The following is an 18,172-nucleotide window of genomic DNA, read 5'->3' as shown; positions in this document are numbered from 1 at the left end:
CGCGGCCATTTCTAGCTTGCAGACATTCAGACATTTTGGCTTTTAACACACTCTCATTACGTTCGAAAAGTCCGAACCGAAAAGTAACGTGCCAAATGGATGTAATGAAAAGCAATAACGCTAATGCCGAGTGCATCCAAAAAGAAATACATATGTAGATTGGATGGGTGGCTGGATGGATGCATGATGCATTCAAGAAATTAACAGAGCATGGCGCCAGTTGAGTTTGCCAAGCATGTTAAGTAGTCGATTGCAGTTGGCACGTTAGGCTGGCTGGCTGGCTGGTTGGCTACTTAATCTACTAATTTGGCTTGTAGGGATAGCTGTAAACCAAATGGCGTGGCGTCAGTTATCTAGCGGCAATTCGTCAAGTTCAAGTTATGCGCATTTCCTTTGCCCATTTACCGTTACAAATGTTGTATTTATTTATTTTTATTTTATTTTTTTTCAAATCAACGTCCTAACAGCACTTTCGCCAAGTTGGCAAGACTTGCCACAGTGCACAATGTTAATTAACAGTCCAATATAACATGTGTGTAGAAGACACTGTTAATTGGCGTTAGCAGCATCGAAATGAGTTTGCAAAATTGCGAATACGTAACTAAACTTACTTGTCTCGTTTTTATGCTAACTCTGCTACGCGTCTTGCGTTTAATTGTGAGGATTTTTCTTATGCATTGGCTCTTGTAAATGGCATACATATATTTGTGATGCTCAAAATTGCGTTAACAGACATGCTGCGCTAACAGCCCATTAGCATTATGTTAGAAAGCGGTTCGATTTAAATTGTATATGGCTCTGGCAACGGGTTTTCATTCCAATTTGAGAGCAAGTCGTGAGCGGTTGTGTTCTTTATCCGAATTATTGTGGTCCTATTTGTGCGCGCATGCGTCTGTCAGCTAATTTGAAAAAATCGTGAAAAAATCCTTTTGCCATACAAAAAAAAGAAACGCACACACACACGAGTGTGAACAGGCGCGCCAGCAGAAAAAATCAAAACCATTCAATTCGAAAAAAAAGAAACAAATTAAATACTGACAAATTTAATTTACCTGAGAAAAAGCAATCAACATATATATATTTTTAATAATTATCGTCTGTGATTTGTTTACGTTTTTTTTCTGATTTTTTAATTGTGAATGGAACTCGAACTGCGGCCAAACTTGTTCATCAATCCAACTAAATTCGTTTTGGAGAAGTGAAGGGTGCTACAGACTTACACACATATACACACGCACGCACGCACACCAAACACACAGAGAGACGCGCGAATACAACTCTACACACAGACGTAGTAGTTGAAACACCGGCAAAAGCAAAAGAGGAGCGCAAATAGAAAACGGCAAAGAAAGAAAAACTAAAGCTTAACGAAAGCGGAGCAAAGATAAAGAGCGTCAAGGAGACACAGAGAGATAGAGAGCGAGAGAGAGACCGGTCGTGCAAAGGATAACAAGCAGAAACGACCATTTAAAACGGTAATTTAACAACAAGAAACCAAAATCCAACAACAACAAAAATATCAAACATTAAGCGAGGCTCAACGAACAGCAAAGAAAGTAAGTGAATTCCTTTCAACATGCCTTGTCCCCCAAACATGGCACCAAATGCACTCCCAGCCCAGCTCTTCTTCTCTTTAACACACACACACATATATCTATATATACATACACACACACTCAACACAGAGACACATGTATATACATACATTTCTTTCTCGTTATCTCGCTCTTGCTCCAGTTGCAGGTGTAAGCGCTTCAAGTTTGAAGCTTGCTTCATCTTTGCTTTTGCCCCGTCATAAAATCTATGGCAGCTTCATTTCATAGGTTTTGATTATCAGCTTCTCCTTTTCTTTGGCTTCGGGTTCGTCTGCTGCTGTTGCTTCTTGGTTTGCTGTTGGCATTGTTTTTTCCGCGCCTCGTTGTTGACTTTTCCAACTATGGGTAATTGCTTTGACATTGGCATTCACTGCCATCATTAAGCTCGCTCTCCCGCTTGCTTTGTCTCTCGCATGCTCTCTTCTCTGTGTGTCTCTCTGTCAGCGTTGGCCAGATGAGTGATGATTACCTGCAAATTTCTCTGCTTCTTGTTCATCATCATCTTCTTGCTTTCTTGTTCTTGGTCTCAATCAAAGACAGCACGCAAAAGCTAACAGATGTAACACGCACCCTAACACCGTTCACGGCACACACACACACACATATTGTATGGATGTGTGTGTGTATATACATTCCTAACTGTTCTTGTCAATCAATTTGTTGGCTGGCGCTCTTTAACCGAGACATTCGCATTTTATTAACTGTAGATTGCGCTGATTCTGATTCTCAATTGCAGCAGCATCTAATGTCAACTTTCAGTGCTGAGCGCTTAGCTTTTATTTCTCTGGCTTGAATTTTTAGCGTTTTCTTTTTCGTGCTCGTATTTTCCTTTGTTCCTTTGGAAAAAAAACAGGAGAATTTCGTGTGTATCTCTTGTTCTCCATTCTGCGCCTGCTGCCATTGCTGCTGTTGGGCGTGTGCTTTATGCGACGACACCACGCCCACCCCCTGCTGCTGCGTTTTCGTTTCAGCTTCATTTTGCACGCACGCCGTCGTTCTCCGTTTTCCCTTGTCTCCCCCATCCTGTCACTGCCGCGGCTGCTGCTGCTGCTGGCAAATCAATAACTCTCCAACAGGATTTGCATTCGAGCCATAGCAATTAGCAATTTGTATGCCAGACAATAAATGCTGCGCTACCTTCACCCCACTCCCCCACCTTTACTGAGTCACGTTCCCTTATATATATATATATATATATGTATACATGTGTATGTGTCTTCGACTTGAGTTTGGATTGCATTGTCAACCCAACGATTTTAGCTCGAATCGAATGCTTCCGTTGTGCGCCGGAAATCAGGTATATATATATATATAAACACATACACACGCGCATACGCTTCACTTGACTTTAGTGCTGGAAGAGAAGCCCCATTGTCGCCAGACACAATCGTCTTCTGGCTCAAGACAATAATGCACAAGCCATATTACAGTGGACCCTCAATAGAGTGAATCATGAATTGCTTTTGTTTCTTTTTTGTAATAAACACAAGTGCAGCTGTGCATTTAAAGATGAGTCTATTTTCTCGCAAATAAAATGAAATAAAATGGTGAAATTATATATTTTATTTTTTATCGGAAATCTTTTTACCGATGAAATCTAATAAATTAAGTGACAGTTTGAGTAGACAGCGCTTTGATGAGTCATCAGAAATTATCATTTGTGTGAAATGAATGAGTAAGAAATATTTATAAGATTTCTGAAAGTACTTAAATGCAAAATAAAAAGCCGAATCAGATCGAAACAACTCAATTTTCACATTTAAATTAAATGGAATTTTGGGCGTGGTTCGAACATTGAATAATTTATCAATAATAATTAGGAAGACGTCAACCAGCATTCATTTAGCATCCACATTTGGTGGCAATTATTTATTTATCGATTCTTGGGCTTATCATGGACAACATGGACAAATATCTATTTCAACTTTTTCCATTACTGTTCATTTTATGTAGTGCACACTGTATGCAATGCATATGTTTTATTTATACATATGTCTATTTATCAACACCACCCTCCACCCCCATCCCACTGTAATGACAGTTTTGGCCATCAAGTGCAGCTGTCAGCTCAACAGAACAAAAAAAGAAGAAGAAAAACAGCAATAAGAACAACAACAAGAACAACAGCTGAAATAACCCAATAGAGCAAAACCGAAACGTGCATTTTACGCACAGTTTTTCCGATTACTTACAACCCGCATCCCGCACCCCGTTTCCCTAAATTACGTCCCCTATCCGCATTATTATTTTCTGTATGTTGGTTTGATTAATTGCATTTGATTTCGCTTTCGATTTGCAAGCACATGAAATATGTATGCTTATCTTAGCATATTTGGCATGCATTCGCATAACTTTTGAACTTTTTTGTTGTTTTCTTTACACATTTTTGTGCGTCAGTGCAAAGCTTTTGGCTTAACCCTTTTCTCGTTTGCTGTTTTTCTCTTCTTTTCATTTCTTTTCTTCTCTATTGTTTTCTTTTGTTTTGTTTTGTGCCCGGTGGGTCTCGCTATCCCTCTCTTGCTCACACCCTTTCGCTCTTTGTTCTGCTGCTGCTGCTGAGTCACGTCTGGCTGTTGTTGTTGTACTTTTGACTCCTTTTTTTTTGCCATTTTCGCTTTCAACACCGCCGCAATTGGCTTCAAACTATGCTTGTGATTCATATATATACATATATATGCATAATTTAGTCAGATATGATTGGTTTGTGTCTTTATCAATGCAACAACGCACTTGCTGCATATCAAATCAGTGGCGCCTTTTTTTCATTGAATACATTTGTTGTGCTATTTTTGGATTATTGTCGCAGCCATCTTTGTTGCTGTGTCTTTGGCTTCCTTTTCCTCTTGCTTACAATAATCATAATAATTGATATGCTTTATGCTGCTCTTGCTGCTGAACTCTGTGCGCAGTTCAATGCACCGCAATCTTTAGTGCACTTTACGGCGTTGCCAGGCAGCATCAACAACCAACATCAACAACCAACAACAACAACCAACAACAACAACCAACAACAACAACCAACAACAACAACAATTTCCGTTTGCCGATAAAACTCAAAAACTCTTTGACTTTTCTTTCTTTCTCGTTTCTCTCTCTCCCCCCTCTCGCACCCTGAATTTTAGTGCATTATAGCTGGCAGCTATGGCACTCGTGCGCTTTTGATTTATGCGCCCGCTTTAAAGTGCGCCCGTGGCCTTTATTGTCGTCGTCATCATCGTGATCTTCAGCTTGAAGGAGGTGTCGTTGTAAATTCATTTTGTTCAAAATTTCCACACACGCACACACACATGTGCAAGTGCAAGTTCAGCTTAAACGGGTTAAGCTGTTTCTTTTCAATATTGCAATATCGATACTTGTCTGTCTGCGTCTAAATATCAAGCAGCCTTCGTCTTCGCCTTGCCGCCTCCTTACCCGTCATACGAAAAGCTGTCTGCTATGTTATTTGCGGGGCTACAAAATATTTATGCTCATTGTTATTAAATATTTTTATACATTTTCTGTTACGCCTTTTATTAATGTGCATGCCTCCGCCTGAAGACTTTCTATGTGTGTGTGTGTGTCTCTACGTAATTGATGCATAAATCATACCGAGTGGTAGTAATTTCAACGCTGCACAACAGTTAACTGTTTTGCTACAGATGTGTAAGTGGTGTGGAATAGGAGGGGACGGATGGTTTGTATAAAGACAAAGAGAGATGTTTACATTTGAACAGTGCAACTCGACTAGAGTTATTTATGCGCTGCGTTCAATCAACCAAAGCAAAGCAAAACCAATCCAATCCAAATTACATACAAGATGCCAGCACCAACAACAATAGCTGAAGCGCAAAAAGATAAAAAAAAAATAAGTAAAACCCGAAACCGTTTTTGTTCGCTTGCCCTGGCCATTTTTAGTGGCTTTCATTGATTTCTCTAACTTTTTTATTTTAAGATCATTTCATATTGTGTGTGTTGGCTAGCCTTGTTGATATTGATTTTTTGATTGTTTTCAAAGATCAAACTCAAGCAAAACTAACTGTATATGCAGAAAATAAAAAAAAGCTCCGGTTTGCTATCTCTATCTCTTTCTTGCTCCCATGCACCTACGATGCCGTCGTTAAACAAGTTCATTCACAATTTCCATTACAAATGAAGCGAACGTTGTTCTAACGGTTTTTGCCAAAAGTCGACGCTCCCTCACTCTCTCTCTCTCTCTCTCTGTCTTTCTCTCTCTCAGTGCATCTGTTCATTTTTGACATCTTTGAAACTTTTACTTTTTTCCTCTTTTTTTCGTCCAATCAAAAAACAATTTGTTGATTCGTCGCGTAATAATTGATTACTGCACTTGTTTTAGGCGCTTTCTAAAAAAAAATTGCTGAAAACAAAACATGTTAAAGTGGTCTATGTGTACGTGTGTGTGTGTGTCTTTATAATTGTACAATTTGTAATTATGAAAACAATTGGAAAGGTGCTGCTTGCGGGCAAAAAAAATGATTGCACCGTTTTTACTGTTTAATTGCGAGTCGATGGCTTGCTTTTTTAAGGCTTCAATTTCGCCGCCGCAAAAACCGCAAGCCTGCATTATTATTTTTTTTTTCTTCTTTTTTTTGTATATAAATAACAAGCATAACAATAATCAAGCAAAACGACAACAACAACTACAGCCTCGGACTAAGTATTATTAATCGCCCACAAGTTGTTGTGCTTCTTCTTCTTCTTGCTGCTGCTGGCATCGAAAATCTTTTGCATTTAACGAGTACTTTTCAAGTCTCGACATCGTTTTTGCATTCTTGACAGCCATAAAAAGTCCCAGTCGCAGCCATAGACACACAGCAATATGACCGAGGAGGGAGAGAGAGACAGGGACAGGGCGACACGCCCAACCCGCACAGTGGTGCCGTGCACCCATATATTAACTGTGTACCCAATATTTATCTATGCGTGTGTGCACTCAAGGGCAGAAAAAAAACTTTTATTAGCCAGCGGTAATAAAATCTTAAGTGGCATGGCGTACCCGAAAAAAAAACTAAAATGCAACTGAACCCAAAATACTCTAAATTCTAAAGAAACATAAAATATATTTCCATATTTTATAATTTTACTTATATTTGATCTGAACATGGTGAAAATTGCATAAAGGGGGGATTAAAAGAATTACTTTAAATTTATCCTTATGCACAGTGTAAAACTCTGTATTTTTCTAGGTGTTTTTCGATTTGCAAGTATTCGTTTATTTATGATTCTTACAAAGTACCGTAAATTACATGGTACATTTATAGAATGGGATTAATCGCAGAAGCTGCTTTGTGGTGGACCAGTGTGCAGTGTGATCCTTCTGCCTTTCTTCACCCCATTCTGAGGCACCTGCACACACACACGTACATATACATACGTATGTATATGAATGTGTGTATGCATGAGTGTATACAATGCAAATGAGACGCTCTGCTGAGCAGCAGCAACAGCAGCAACTTGAAAGTTAAAAACGAAGACGTGGGCCACTCTAATATTTATATCTGCGTTCCTCCTTTCTGATGGCTCTATCTGTACATCCGTACGTTTTTGTGTGTGTGTGTGAGTGAGTATTTTTAGAACGTTGTTGCTGCCTGCTTAAAAGTCGAGATTTGGAGCGTCAGCATGTGTTGTAATTTTTTTTTTTATAATACGCGACGTCTCGTGAGACTGGCCAGCTAAGCTAACATGACCATTGACAGCAAGCAGCTCACAATAAATTTATGTATGAATGTTTGTGTTGCTGCTGTTTCTAAGTCTTCTGCTTCATTTTCTTGTTGTTACAGTTAAAATATACCGTATGTTTTGTGCAGTAGCAGCAGCAGCAAGCAAACATTGCAGCAGCAACAGCAAACATTCATACATAAATTTATTGTGAGTTGTTTGCTGTCATTGATCATGTTAGTTTAGATGGCCAGCCTCACGAGACGTCGAGTATTAAAAAAAGTATTAAAAAAAATTACGGCACATGCTGTCGCTGATTTAGTTCAAATTGTATGCAGATTAGCTCCACAAAGTTTTTCGTTCTCCGTTTTTCCCCACTTCAACCTCTCCCCCATCCCATTCACCGTTTTCTAATTCCTTTCTTTCTTTCGCCTTATACAACATATGCATAATTGCAGCAGCAGCAGCAGCAGCTGTTGATGAGCTCGCATTGTTTGAATCTGTGCGTGTGCTGTGCGTTTATCAGTTTACCGTTATCATTAACAAGCTACACACGCAGATGAGCGAAAGAGTGAGCGAGCTAGCAAATGAGCTGAGGCCACACATAGTACGCAAAAAATACGAGAAAAAATGTTGCTGCCTGGTGAAAGGTGTGTGCGATGCGATAAAATTTCATTAGATTTTACATTTTCATAATTTGCTAAAAGCTCGTACACACAGTCGCACGCACACACCCATAAATATATTTATGTACGTATGTATATATGTGAGTATGTACATATGTATATACATGCAATCAATTTCATTTAATTAGATTGCGCTTAATAATGCCACACATGCTCCGTAAATATGGCAAGAGCCAATAATGTAATTTAATTGATTTGTGAGCAGCGCAGCAGCAGAAGCAATAATGTATCAAAGAAGAAGAAGCGGGCGACAGCGGTAAACTGCCCTAGCACTGATGCCACTCAATTTGATTGAGTGTATTTGTGTGTCTGTGTTTGTGAGTAAATGAGTTGTCGACTGTTGATGAGCTGAGCTCTACTTGAGGATTGCAGCTGTAAGCGCTGTTTTTCTTCTTTTTTTATTTCTTTTTGTTTCTTTTTTCTCTTGTTGGTGTTCTTGATCTCGATTTTGTTATGACTACTGCGCTGCTTGTTGGTGTTCCGCATGGCCATTGTTGCCAACACCATTTGCAGTAATTGGCGCTGCTGTCGGCTCTTCTTCTGCTAAACGAAATGCAACGGTGTTTAAACTGTTTGCGTCGCCACAGTGCCTTTCTTTCCATTCTTGCATTCGTACACACATATGTACATACATATATATTTGTTTCATTCCTGACTGCATATGTGTGTGTGTGTGTGTGTGTGTGTGTGTATGTATATGTATGCGCTGCTCAAATTGGCATATGCACAACTAAGTATGATTTAATACCCAGTAGGAATTCAAATAGTGTTAAGATGTACTACGACAGGAGTATCACTTAAAGTTACTTTATCTTTACCGTTTTGCACGGGTGCAAAATATCGATAATAAAATATTGCTGAATGTACTCTTGGGTATAAATTAAATGTCGTCATTTGTATACTTTTTTACAATAAACATATATTTTTATATGTGGTTTGCTAATTAGCTGTTGTACAAATGATGTGCAAATTATCATTTAAAGAAAGCAATTAATTTTCCAACTAATTTCGACTATTTGCGAAACAGATTTCTAGAACTGGCGCTATCGCATTTCAGGTTAACATGAAAATAGTATACATAAGGGGGAGGGGGGATTTCTGCTGCTGCTGACGTTACAAGAAAACAGCGATCATTGACTTCACTTTTTGCCAAAGCGTGAAATGTGGAAAGAGAAAGAAATCAACACCAACACACATACAAATGCAAACACACACACACACAAGTGTGCACACGCACACAGCGTTTTTTTATATTTCTTTTAAGATGCCAGATTATCATAATCCATTAAGGTGCAGGTTTTCATTTTCATTTTCATTTGCGTTTAATGTGATGGTAATCTGCCATCCGATTTGCCTTTGGCAAACATTTACCTTTTTTTCCGTTTTGTTTTGCTGGCATAGCCAACGCCTTATAATGAATGGAAATGAAAATCGTTTGGCCAAAATGGTCAGCCAACGCCTACTAAAATGACAACAGCAGCAGCAAAACAAACAAAAAGGAGTCACACTTTGGGCGTCGCCTCCTTTATTTATCATGTACAGTGCATATTTATATATATGTTTGTTGTTTTTTCGTTTGCTTTTTCTTGCTGCTGCCAATCAGGCACTGCAAGCAGCGCTCTCGGGCTTGGCTCGTTTCCCTTTTCTTTTTTTTTTTGCAGAATGAATGAGAAATGAAAACTAAGAACTACAGCAATATAATACAGCTGCGCACCTTTTGCCGACAGTTGTTGTCGTTCTCTTTGCCCACAATCAGTGTTGATCATTTGGCTTTTATTTTGTTGTGCCAAGTTTGGCTTGAATATTGCAGTTACAGGTTGTTTACAAAAATAAGTAATGAATTCAATTTTAAAAGAGATTCCAAATCAATTTGGTTCAAGATAAGAATAAATGATTTTGATTTGAGTTGAGCGGCAAATTTGGCTTGTTGAAGTTTGACTGTTTCAAGGCTGTTGGCAACACTGGTGCACATCAATAGCGTTTTTTTTTCTTCTGTTAAGTGCGCTGCCTGTGCTCGCTCCACAAATAAAAACGTACATAACTATCTGTTCCTGCATCTGGGCCGGCCCCACACACATACACACATCAAAATGTGAGTAACTTTTTACTGTCTCAGCCTGTCTTTAGCGTGTTTCTTCTTTTTGCGGCTTTTAGCCGGTTGAGTCATTCGAGTGATTCGCTAGCTCTGATTAGCAGGCACGCGTCACGCTAATGAGCCACACACTAACACACACACACACATGCATACAAGCATAAATAGCAGCAGTGATGTTAATAAAGCAAAGCTGCTTTCCAAAATGTTCAACGTCCGCTTTGAAATTATCGAATTACTCTCGTATCGATTACACGCTTAACATCGATGCTGTGGCAGTATCGATTTTTATTTAAATTGACGTTGTCATGTTGACTATTTGAATTTGCCGTTTCTGCTGCTGCTGCTGCTGGAGTTCATGTCGAAGTCGAAATCGGAGTCAGATCTGGCAACATGTGCCGTCGTCGTCGTTGTCAGCGTTGTTGTTGTCCTCGCTTCATGTAAAGTCAACAGCCAAAGTCTGACAAGAAGAAGAGAGTAGAAGAAGAAGAGGCCCATTGGCTTTATCTACGTTTCCTGTTCGACTTGGCGACATTGAATAAATGGCAGACCAATATCATCAGCGGGCCGCAGATATGTGCATACACACATATAAATATATATAGATATATTGCCTGTTCTGCATGCATGGCACACATGGCAGTCAGACTGGCAAGCTGTCAGGCAGCCCAGACACTCTCACACACACACACACACACACAAAATGCATATGTAATTTTTGTCGTCTGCACTTTACAGTGCCGGCAAAAAACAAAAATGACAAACAATGAATTCCGTCTTATTTAAATCTGCTTTGCCTTTCACATCTCTTTTTGTAAACCAATATCTCAAAAAAAAAAAAATATATATATATATATATAAATTTAAAATTAAAATTAAAGTTAAAAAAGAAAGCAAATAAAGGATATAATAATCAAGCTGAATTTAAAAAGGCAAAGATTTTATGCCTTAATCTTTTGAGGCCAAACAAAATGGAAGGCCAATAGTAACAGTAAAACTTTATTCATTAAATCACATTTCTACTTTTCCAATATTTTCAGACTTTTTCAAATTAGATTAGTGAAATGCCAAAAAACATAACGTGATATTTTGGGTTATATTTCAAATTACACATTGTCTTATTGAGAAGAAACTCTACCACAAGGACACACTTCTATTTTGCTATTGCTTAGTTCATGCAACTATCTATAACTCTTTCTAATTTTTATTTATCTATTTGTTTATTCCACAGCAGAAGCCAACAACAGCTGCGTTTGAGTGAGAGAGAGAGAGACAGAGACAGAGAGAGATATATATAGATTTTTACCGGCAGGTGCCAATTGATAGAAAGTGACGGCATCACCATTGCTCCAATAAGTACCATGAACGGCCAGGGCTGTGAGCTGAACCACAGCAATGGCGACATCATCTCACAGAACCAACAGAAGGGCTGGTGGACCATCGGGCTGATCAACGGCCAGCACAAGTATATGACGGCCGAAACGTTCGGATTCAAGCTCAACGCGAATGGCGCCAGTCTCAAGAAGAAGCAGCTCTGGACACTGGAGCCATCCAACACCGGTGAAAGTGAGTTGATTTAAAAAAAATAATGAAAAAAAAACCAACAACAAAAATCCCGATTAACCAGCCATGACAACTTAACTCCACACTTAATTACACATTGTAAATCGGAATGTCAACAAAGTTTTCGTTATGAAATTTCATACTGTCAAAAAAAAAGAAAAAAGAAACAAATTAGTGAAGAGTAATGTTCGACTGGAAGATATCCTGAATCCAACTGTATATATAGTTTGCTGATTGTAGTTTGTTTGATATGAAAAGTTTTACACAAGAGCTTTCAAGAAAGCAAGTAAAAGTAAAACGGTATATTTGAGCGTCAATTTGTTTGGTGTATAATTTGGACATGATAATCGAGCCAAGAATCGCGTTTCCAAATTCGAATGTAGTTTGGATCTAAAAGTCAAATCATGATTAAAAAGCTTTAATTTGTACAAATCTGATCACGTATGAGAAAGTTTTGGCTTTGAAATAGTTTTGAACTGTAAGAACTAACCTATTTTGGGTATATCAATTTACATAGATCGGTGAATGGGGGTAGAAGCCAGCCATATACATGTATATATAAATATTCCATATTTATGTATATATATAGTGCATATATATATGCATATTTATAGTCATTTGTATCTTTGCTGTTATCTCTTTGCCCATTGACTGATAAGCATATTAAATGAACTATCAGAAAAGGGAAATGGAAATTATACGTGTTGATTACAGTTGCCATTGTTAGTGTTGTTGCCGTCGTCTTCTTCTATTTTTGCATCATTATCAGACTGGCATTTATCAGTTTATCAGACTAGTTGCATTGCCATGACTCACTCAATTGGTGGCCATAAATCATTTGGCTCGCTAATCACAATGATCATCTCTGTTTTTTGGTTTTTGAATTGCTTTGCTTTTCATTGCATACCCTTACGTTGAATGTAGCAGTTTTTCCGTATCGTATGTGACGCATTAATGGATATATTTCTTGACGAGTTCCCGTTGTGAATGGCAAAATGATTTAAATAAAACAACTGATCGGTTTATTTTATTATTTTTTTTTTTTTTTTGCGAAATGAATATCAAAACAAACACAACCAATAAATAAGAAACAAATGTAAGCAACTCAAAGTAGTTGTATTTCTATAATTAGCTTTCCGCATTTAAATTAATAATCAGTTATAATTGTATTTTAAAATAGCCGCTTAGCTTTTTTACAATGTCAGTTGAGTTTGTCGCATTAATATTGCCATACTTTTCAAAACATCGATATGGTAATCGATAATAAGTCATCGCAAAAGATACGAAATACTCGAAACGAATCTTTCCCTTACGGGAAAAGAATGTAAGAAATGTTGACAGTGGAATCTTTTAATGAAATTCCATTCCACAAGTGTATTTGAATGTTGGTGTGCGTCGTGTGTATTTCACCTTGTGTTTGTGTGTGTTTTAAAACACATAAATCATTTGGGACTAGCTTCAGCCACAGCTGCACTAATTTGACGTGCAGTTAAAATACAAAAAGAAAACACACAAAATGTAGAAGAAGCAAAAGAAGAGGAGGCAGCTTAACTGTTTTCATGGCCAACAAAGCTTACCAAGTGTCTCACGAATTTGGCATCATTTATCAAGACGCCACGAGTTGCAATGGCCACTGAAGATTGCAATTGGAGTTGGAATGGAATTGGGTTTGTTATACGTATATGTATATATATATGTATATATATATATATATATGTATATATGTGATGGCCATGCGATCGGACTGGTGCTGGTGCTGGAGCCGTTGACTGCGTGCTCGCCGAGCAAATATAATTAAAGCCAACCCGTTTGCCACTTGCCGCAACCCGTTGCCAAAAGGCTTTTGCGGCTCTTTCTCTCCTGCTGCTATTGCTGGTGCTGTTTGCTGCTGGCAATTAATACGAAATGTTTTCTCGAACGGTCCATTAAAAAATAGCTCATCCAAATTGAAAATTGAAACGACTGGACTTGGCTTGGCTTGGCTTGCCCAGCCAGTCAGCCACATGATACAATGTTAATATTAATGATAACGATCAGTTGCTGAATTGCTTAATAATCCACTTTTAAGCATACAAGAAAATAAAAACCAACCAGCACGCATAAAAACGACTGATTCGACCGAGATACTTTTGACCATTTCGCTCGCGCGCATTCTTCAAACGGTTTCGAACTATCGATAGGCAATTAAGCGTTGCATTGCAGCATTGCCAGCTGTCATTGTAGCATCGACATCAATGGCAACGCCATCTGACAGCTAATTGTGCGCAACAATTTAAATTCAAAGTGCTCTTCGATACAGAGAGCGACATCTAGCGGAGCGCATGGAAAGATGGCATAACGGTGACAATATTGAGTCCACAGGGGTTATGGCAGCAGTAGCAATTAGTGACTATTTTTATACACAACATTTTTGGGAAATTAAAAAAAAAAACAATGACATTTTCCAACTTGTTTCAAAAAGCAAGCAATCAGGCGCTGGTCGCACCCAAGTCTTTAACTACCATCTTAAATAATAATATTTAAACTGAGTGTAAGAAGTTGCTAATCATGTGTCAATTTGTTGTTATGACCCACACAGGTATTATCTATTTACGATCTCATCTGAACAAATATCTATCGGTCGATCAGTTTGGCAACGTGCTCTGCGAGACGGACGAACGGGATGCGGGCAGCCGTTTCCAGATCAGCATCAGTGAGGATGGCAGCGGTCGCTGGGCGCTTAAGAATGAGTCGCGCGGCTATTTCTTGGGCGGCACACCCGACAAACTCGATTGTACGGCCAAAACGCCAGCCGCCGGTGAATTTTGGACGGTACATTTGGCTGCCCGGCCCCAAGTGAATTTACGTTCGATTGGACGAAAGCGATTCGCACATTTGTCTGAATCTCAGGATGAGATTCATGTGGATGCCAATATACCCTGGGGCGAGGATACGCTCTTCACTCTCGAGTTTCGTGCCGACGAGGGCGGACGCTATGCCCTCCATACGTGCAATAACAAGTGAGAGAGAAAGAGAGAGAGAGAGAGATTGATTTTGATTTTAATTTTAATTTGAATTTTATTCATTTTTGCTTTCGCAGATATCTGAATGCAAATGGTAAGCTGCAGGTGGTGTGCAACGAGGATTGTCTCTTCAGTGCCGAATACCATGGCGGCCATTTGGCATTGCGGGATCGTCAGGGTCAATATCTGTCGCCGATCGGTTCGAAGGCTGTGTTAAAGTCACGCTCGTCGACGGTGACACGTGATGAGCTGTTCTCGCTGGAGGATTCATTGCCGCAGGCATCGTTCATTGCCGGTCTCAATTTGCGTTATGTGAGCGTTAAGCAGGGCGTCGATGTGACCGCCAATCAGGACGAGGTCGCTGAGAATGAAACTTTCCAGCTGGAATATGATTGGTCGGCGCATCGTTGGGCATTGCGCACCACACAGGATCGCTATTGGTGCCTGTCAGCGGGCGGCGGCATTCAGGCCACCGGCAATCGTCGCTGTGCCGATGCTTTATTCGAGCTAATCTGGCATGGCGACGGCTCCTTGTCGTTCCGGGCCAACAATGGCAAATTCTTGGCCACCAAGCGTTCGGGCCATTTGTTTGCCACCTCCGAGTCCATCGAGGAGATAACCAAGTTCTATTTCTATTTGATCAATCGGTGAGTGCCTGCCTCACAGTAAAACAAGTGAGAATATTGCTGATACCAATAAGTAATTAGTAATAAGTGGATATAGCCAAAAAATTCCCATCTTTTAGGCAGATTTTCCTAGTATTCTGCCTTTTTTTATATTGATCTTTAAGGGGAGCTAATTTGTGGAAGAAGCAAGCAGACATTTCCGATATTTATGGGCGCCAGTTCTGGGCGTGGTTTGAGAATGCCTATACTACTAGACTAACTGTGAAAAAGGTTGTCAGGAAGGAAGCTTTCAAGTTTGGAGACTATATCTTTATCGTTTTTATCGACTTACACTGTCAGCGATAACGCCTTTGGTGATTATGGGGGCTTAATGTTAATATAGCTAGCCATTTCTGATTTTTATGGGAGGACCTGTAAAATTGTGGGAGATAAGCGGCTTTATCGATTTGCAATGATCGATTTTATAGATATGCTCGTTTCTAGTAGGAAATGGACGCAGCAGCGGCTGTAGAGGAGAAGTGTTTTCCTAGCTTAAGGCTTTAAGGCAGACAAACAGACAGACAGACAGACAGAACCACATATATACTTTTGCTAGTAACTTCGCCAATTTGACTTACCTCTGTTGTGTGCTTGGTGTAATAGACCTATTCTAGTGCTGAAGTGCGAGCAGGGCTTTGTCGGCTATCGCACGCCTGGCAACCTTAAGCTGGAGTGCAACAAGGCCACGTATGAGACCATCCTGGTGGAGCGCGCCCAAAAGGGACTCGTCCATTTGAAGGCACACAGTGGCAAATATTGGCGCATCGATGGCGAAAGCATCTCCGTCGACTCGGATGCGCCCACCGATGGTTTCTTCTTGGAGTTGCGTGAGCCAACAAGGATTTGCATAAGGTAAGAGACGACCCCCACCCTTGGAATAAACATTAACTGTACTCCTACTCCTAAATCTAAAACGAATTTCGAGAAGAATGGTTGAAATCACAAAATCTGCCCTGCCCAGTTTGGGTAACATTTGCCTCCAATATTGAGGGGCAGATATGGGATTCAAATTTGGTGATTCTAGTTTACAAATTATATCGATTTGCACTTATCGATGTTATCGATTTGCTTGTCTTTGAATTTGAAAAATTGACAATTTTCTCCATCGTTAAACACAGATCGCAGCAGGGAAAATATTTGGGCGCTACCAAGAATGGTGCCTTTAAGCTACTGGACGATGGCACCGATTCGGCCACCCAATGGGAATTCTAAGTTCCAAGCATCCTTCCAATCTCCAAACTCCAATCCTCAATGATGCAAGAAGCACGTGTTTAGCAACAATAACTACACCAACAACAACAACAACAAGAACAAGAACACGTATCAATTTCCAGAGTTTTAATAGCGTGTAGACTATGTCAGAAAAGAAGAAGCAATTTTTTGAATGAGAAGAAAACAACCAATCAAATATAAGGAAAAAACATGAAAAGATCCTAAAGAAAATCGCACAAAAAAAGGTGTATCCTACATGCAAATTAAAATCAAACTGCATGTTTATATATGTACACACACACACATATACACATACACACTCATATATATATATATATATATATATACATATATATACACATGCATATGTATATGTATATGAAAAGGAATAATATATATTTATATATTATATTATACACATCTAGTTGACGAGACAATTTTTTAAACAAGCCTATTTAGCTTTTTATACGTTTTTACAACAACAACAACAACAAACAAAAAATTTAGCGTAGACAACAACAACAACAACAACAAGCAGGAACTGGAACTGGAACAGGAACAATTTGTCGCGAGTCCTTCCGTTTTTTGAAAATATCAGCAACAAGCAAAGCAAAAAAAAAAAAGAAGTAAATCATTAATTAATAATTATGGCAACATACATACACATCATACACACACACACACACACACACATACATATATTTATTCGATTCGTAAAGCTTTTAAAAAGGGCCGCTTAACTTAAAAAAAAAAGAAAAACTAATTTAAAAAAAACAAAAAGCAAAAAAAAAAGACACAAAAATGTTGCCTAAAAACCAACACATATATATTCCTATAAATTTATTTATATATTTATACATATTGATATATAAACAATAAAAACAAACTCTCTCACACACACACACACAAACACACACACATTCACGCAATTTTATCATATATGCAAAACTTATTTTTAAGCGCAATAATATTATAAATAATAATAAAAATCAATCAAAAAAAAAAACCAACTGAAGAATATGGAAAACTTTTGCAATATCTGTTTTTTAAGCTAACCAAACTAAATACATAATACATTCATACATACATACATACATACATACATACACATACATATATTTATCACTTGTCATTATTTTTTGTTAAATATTTATTTTGATTATTACATAATAATTTTTTGTAATTTTTCTTTGTCACACGTTTTATCTATATATTAATGTTTTTTTTTTTTGTTTTTACCATTTTGCACTCAAAGAAAACTTTAGTCGCTAAAACTAAAAGCTAAAACAGAAATGAAATCATGTATGATAAAAATGATATAATATGAAATATATACATAACATACCTATATAACCATTTACGATTATATATATATTTATTCCATCCACCAAAGTTTCAGCGATCCAAACTAAATTCTCCAATCTGCCAATGCCAATTTAGCTCAGTTTACGAGCTTTATCTACATGCATACATACATACATACAAACATATATATACTCACACACATGGGATCGATCAACTCACCGATTATTATCTGTTTAGTGGTAGTACTTGGTAGTACTTGAAGTCTCTCTGTCTCTCTGCCTCTCTCTCTGCCTCTGTCTCTCTGCCTCGCTCTGTCTCTCTTTCTCTGTCTCTGTCTCTGCCTCTCTCTCTCTTTCTCTGTCTCTGCTTCTCTCTCTCTCTCTTTGTCTCTCTCTCT

At 38.5% G+C, this 18,172-nt stretch overlaps 1 protein-coding gene across 1 annotated transcript; it reads left to right on the top strand.

The window, feature by feature from the left end:
- Positions 1-1,497: 1,497 nt before the first annotated feature.
- LOC6566306 (protein singed) lies at positions 1,498-16,738 on the top strand. Its single transcript, XM_032738839.2, has 7 exons — positions 1,498-1,556; positions 11,260-11,285; positions 11,341-11,594; positions 14,170-14,590; positions 14,671-15,240; positions 15,862-16,110; positions 16,377-16,738. The coding sequence occupies exons 3-7, from the start codon at positions 11,390-11,392 to the stop codon at positions 16,468-16,470; spliced, it is 1,539 nt and encodes a 512-aa protein (XP_032594730.1). The 5' UTR covers positions 1,498-1,556; positions 11,260-11,285; positions 11,341-11,389; the 3' UTR covers positions 16,471-16,738.
- The last annotated feature ends 1,434 nt before the right edge of the window (positions 16,739-18,172 follow it).

This window comes from Drosophila grimshawi, unplaced genomic scaffold (genome assembly GCF_018153295.1).
Source record: "Drosophila grimshawi isolate 15287-2541.00 unplaced genomic scaffold, ASM1815329v1 contig_848, whole genome shotgun sequence".
NCBI classification, from domain to species: domain Eukaryota; kingdom Metazoa; phylum Arthropoda; class Insecta; order Diptera; family Drosophilidae; genus Drosophila; species Drosophila grimshawi.
This window is presented reverse-complemented; position numbering and strand designations above follow the sequence as displayed.

What these genes read in the sequence shown, in the direction of transcription:
- LOC6566306 (XM_032738839.2), top strand. Translation starts at nt 11,390, where the DNA reads ATGAACGGCCAGGGCTGTGAGCTGAACCACAGCAATGGCGACATCATC. An exon ending in GCCATCCAACACCGGTGAAA is followed by an intron (nt 11,595 to 14,169) that starts GTGAGTTGATTT and finishes TGACCCACACAG; the next exon opens with GTATTATCTATTTACGATCT. An exon ending in TATTTCTATTTGATCAATCG is followed by an intron (nt 15,241 to 15,861) that starts GTGAGTGCCTGC and finishes TTGGTGTAATAG; the next exon opens with ACCTATTCTAGTGCTGAAGT.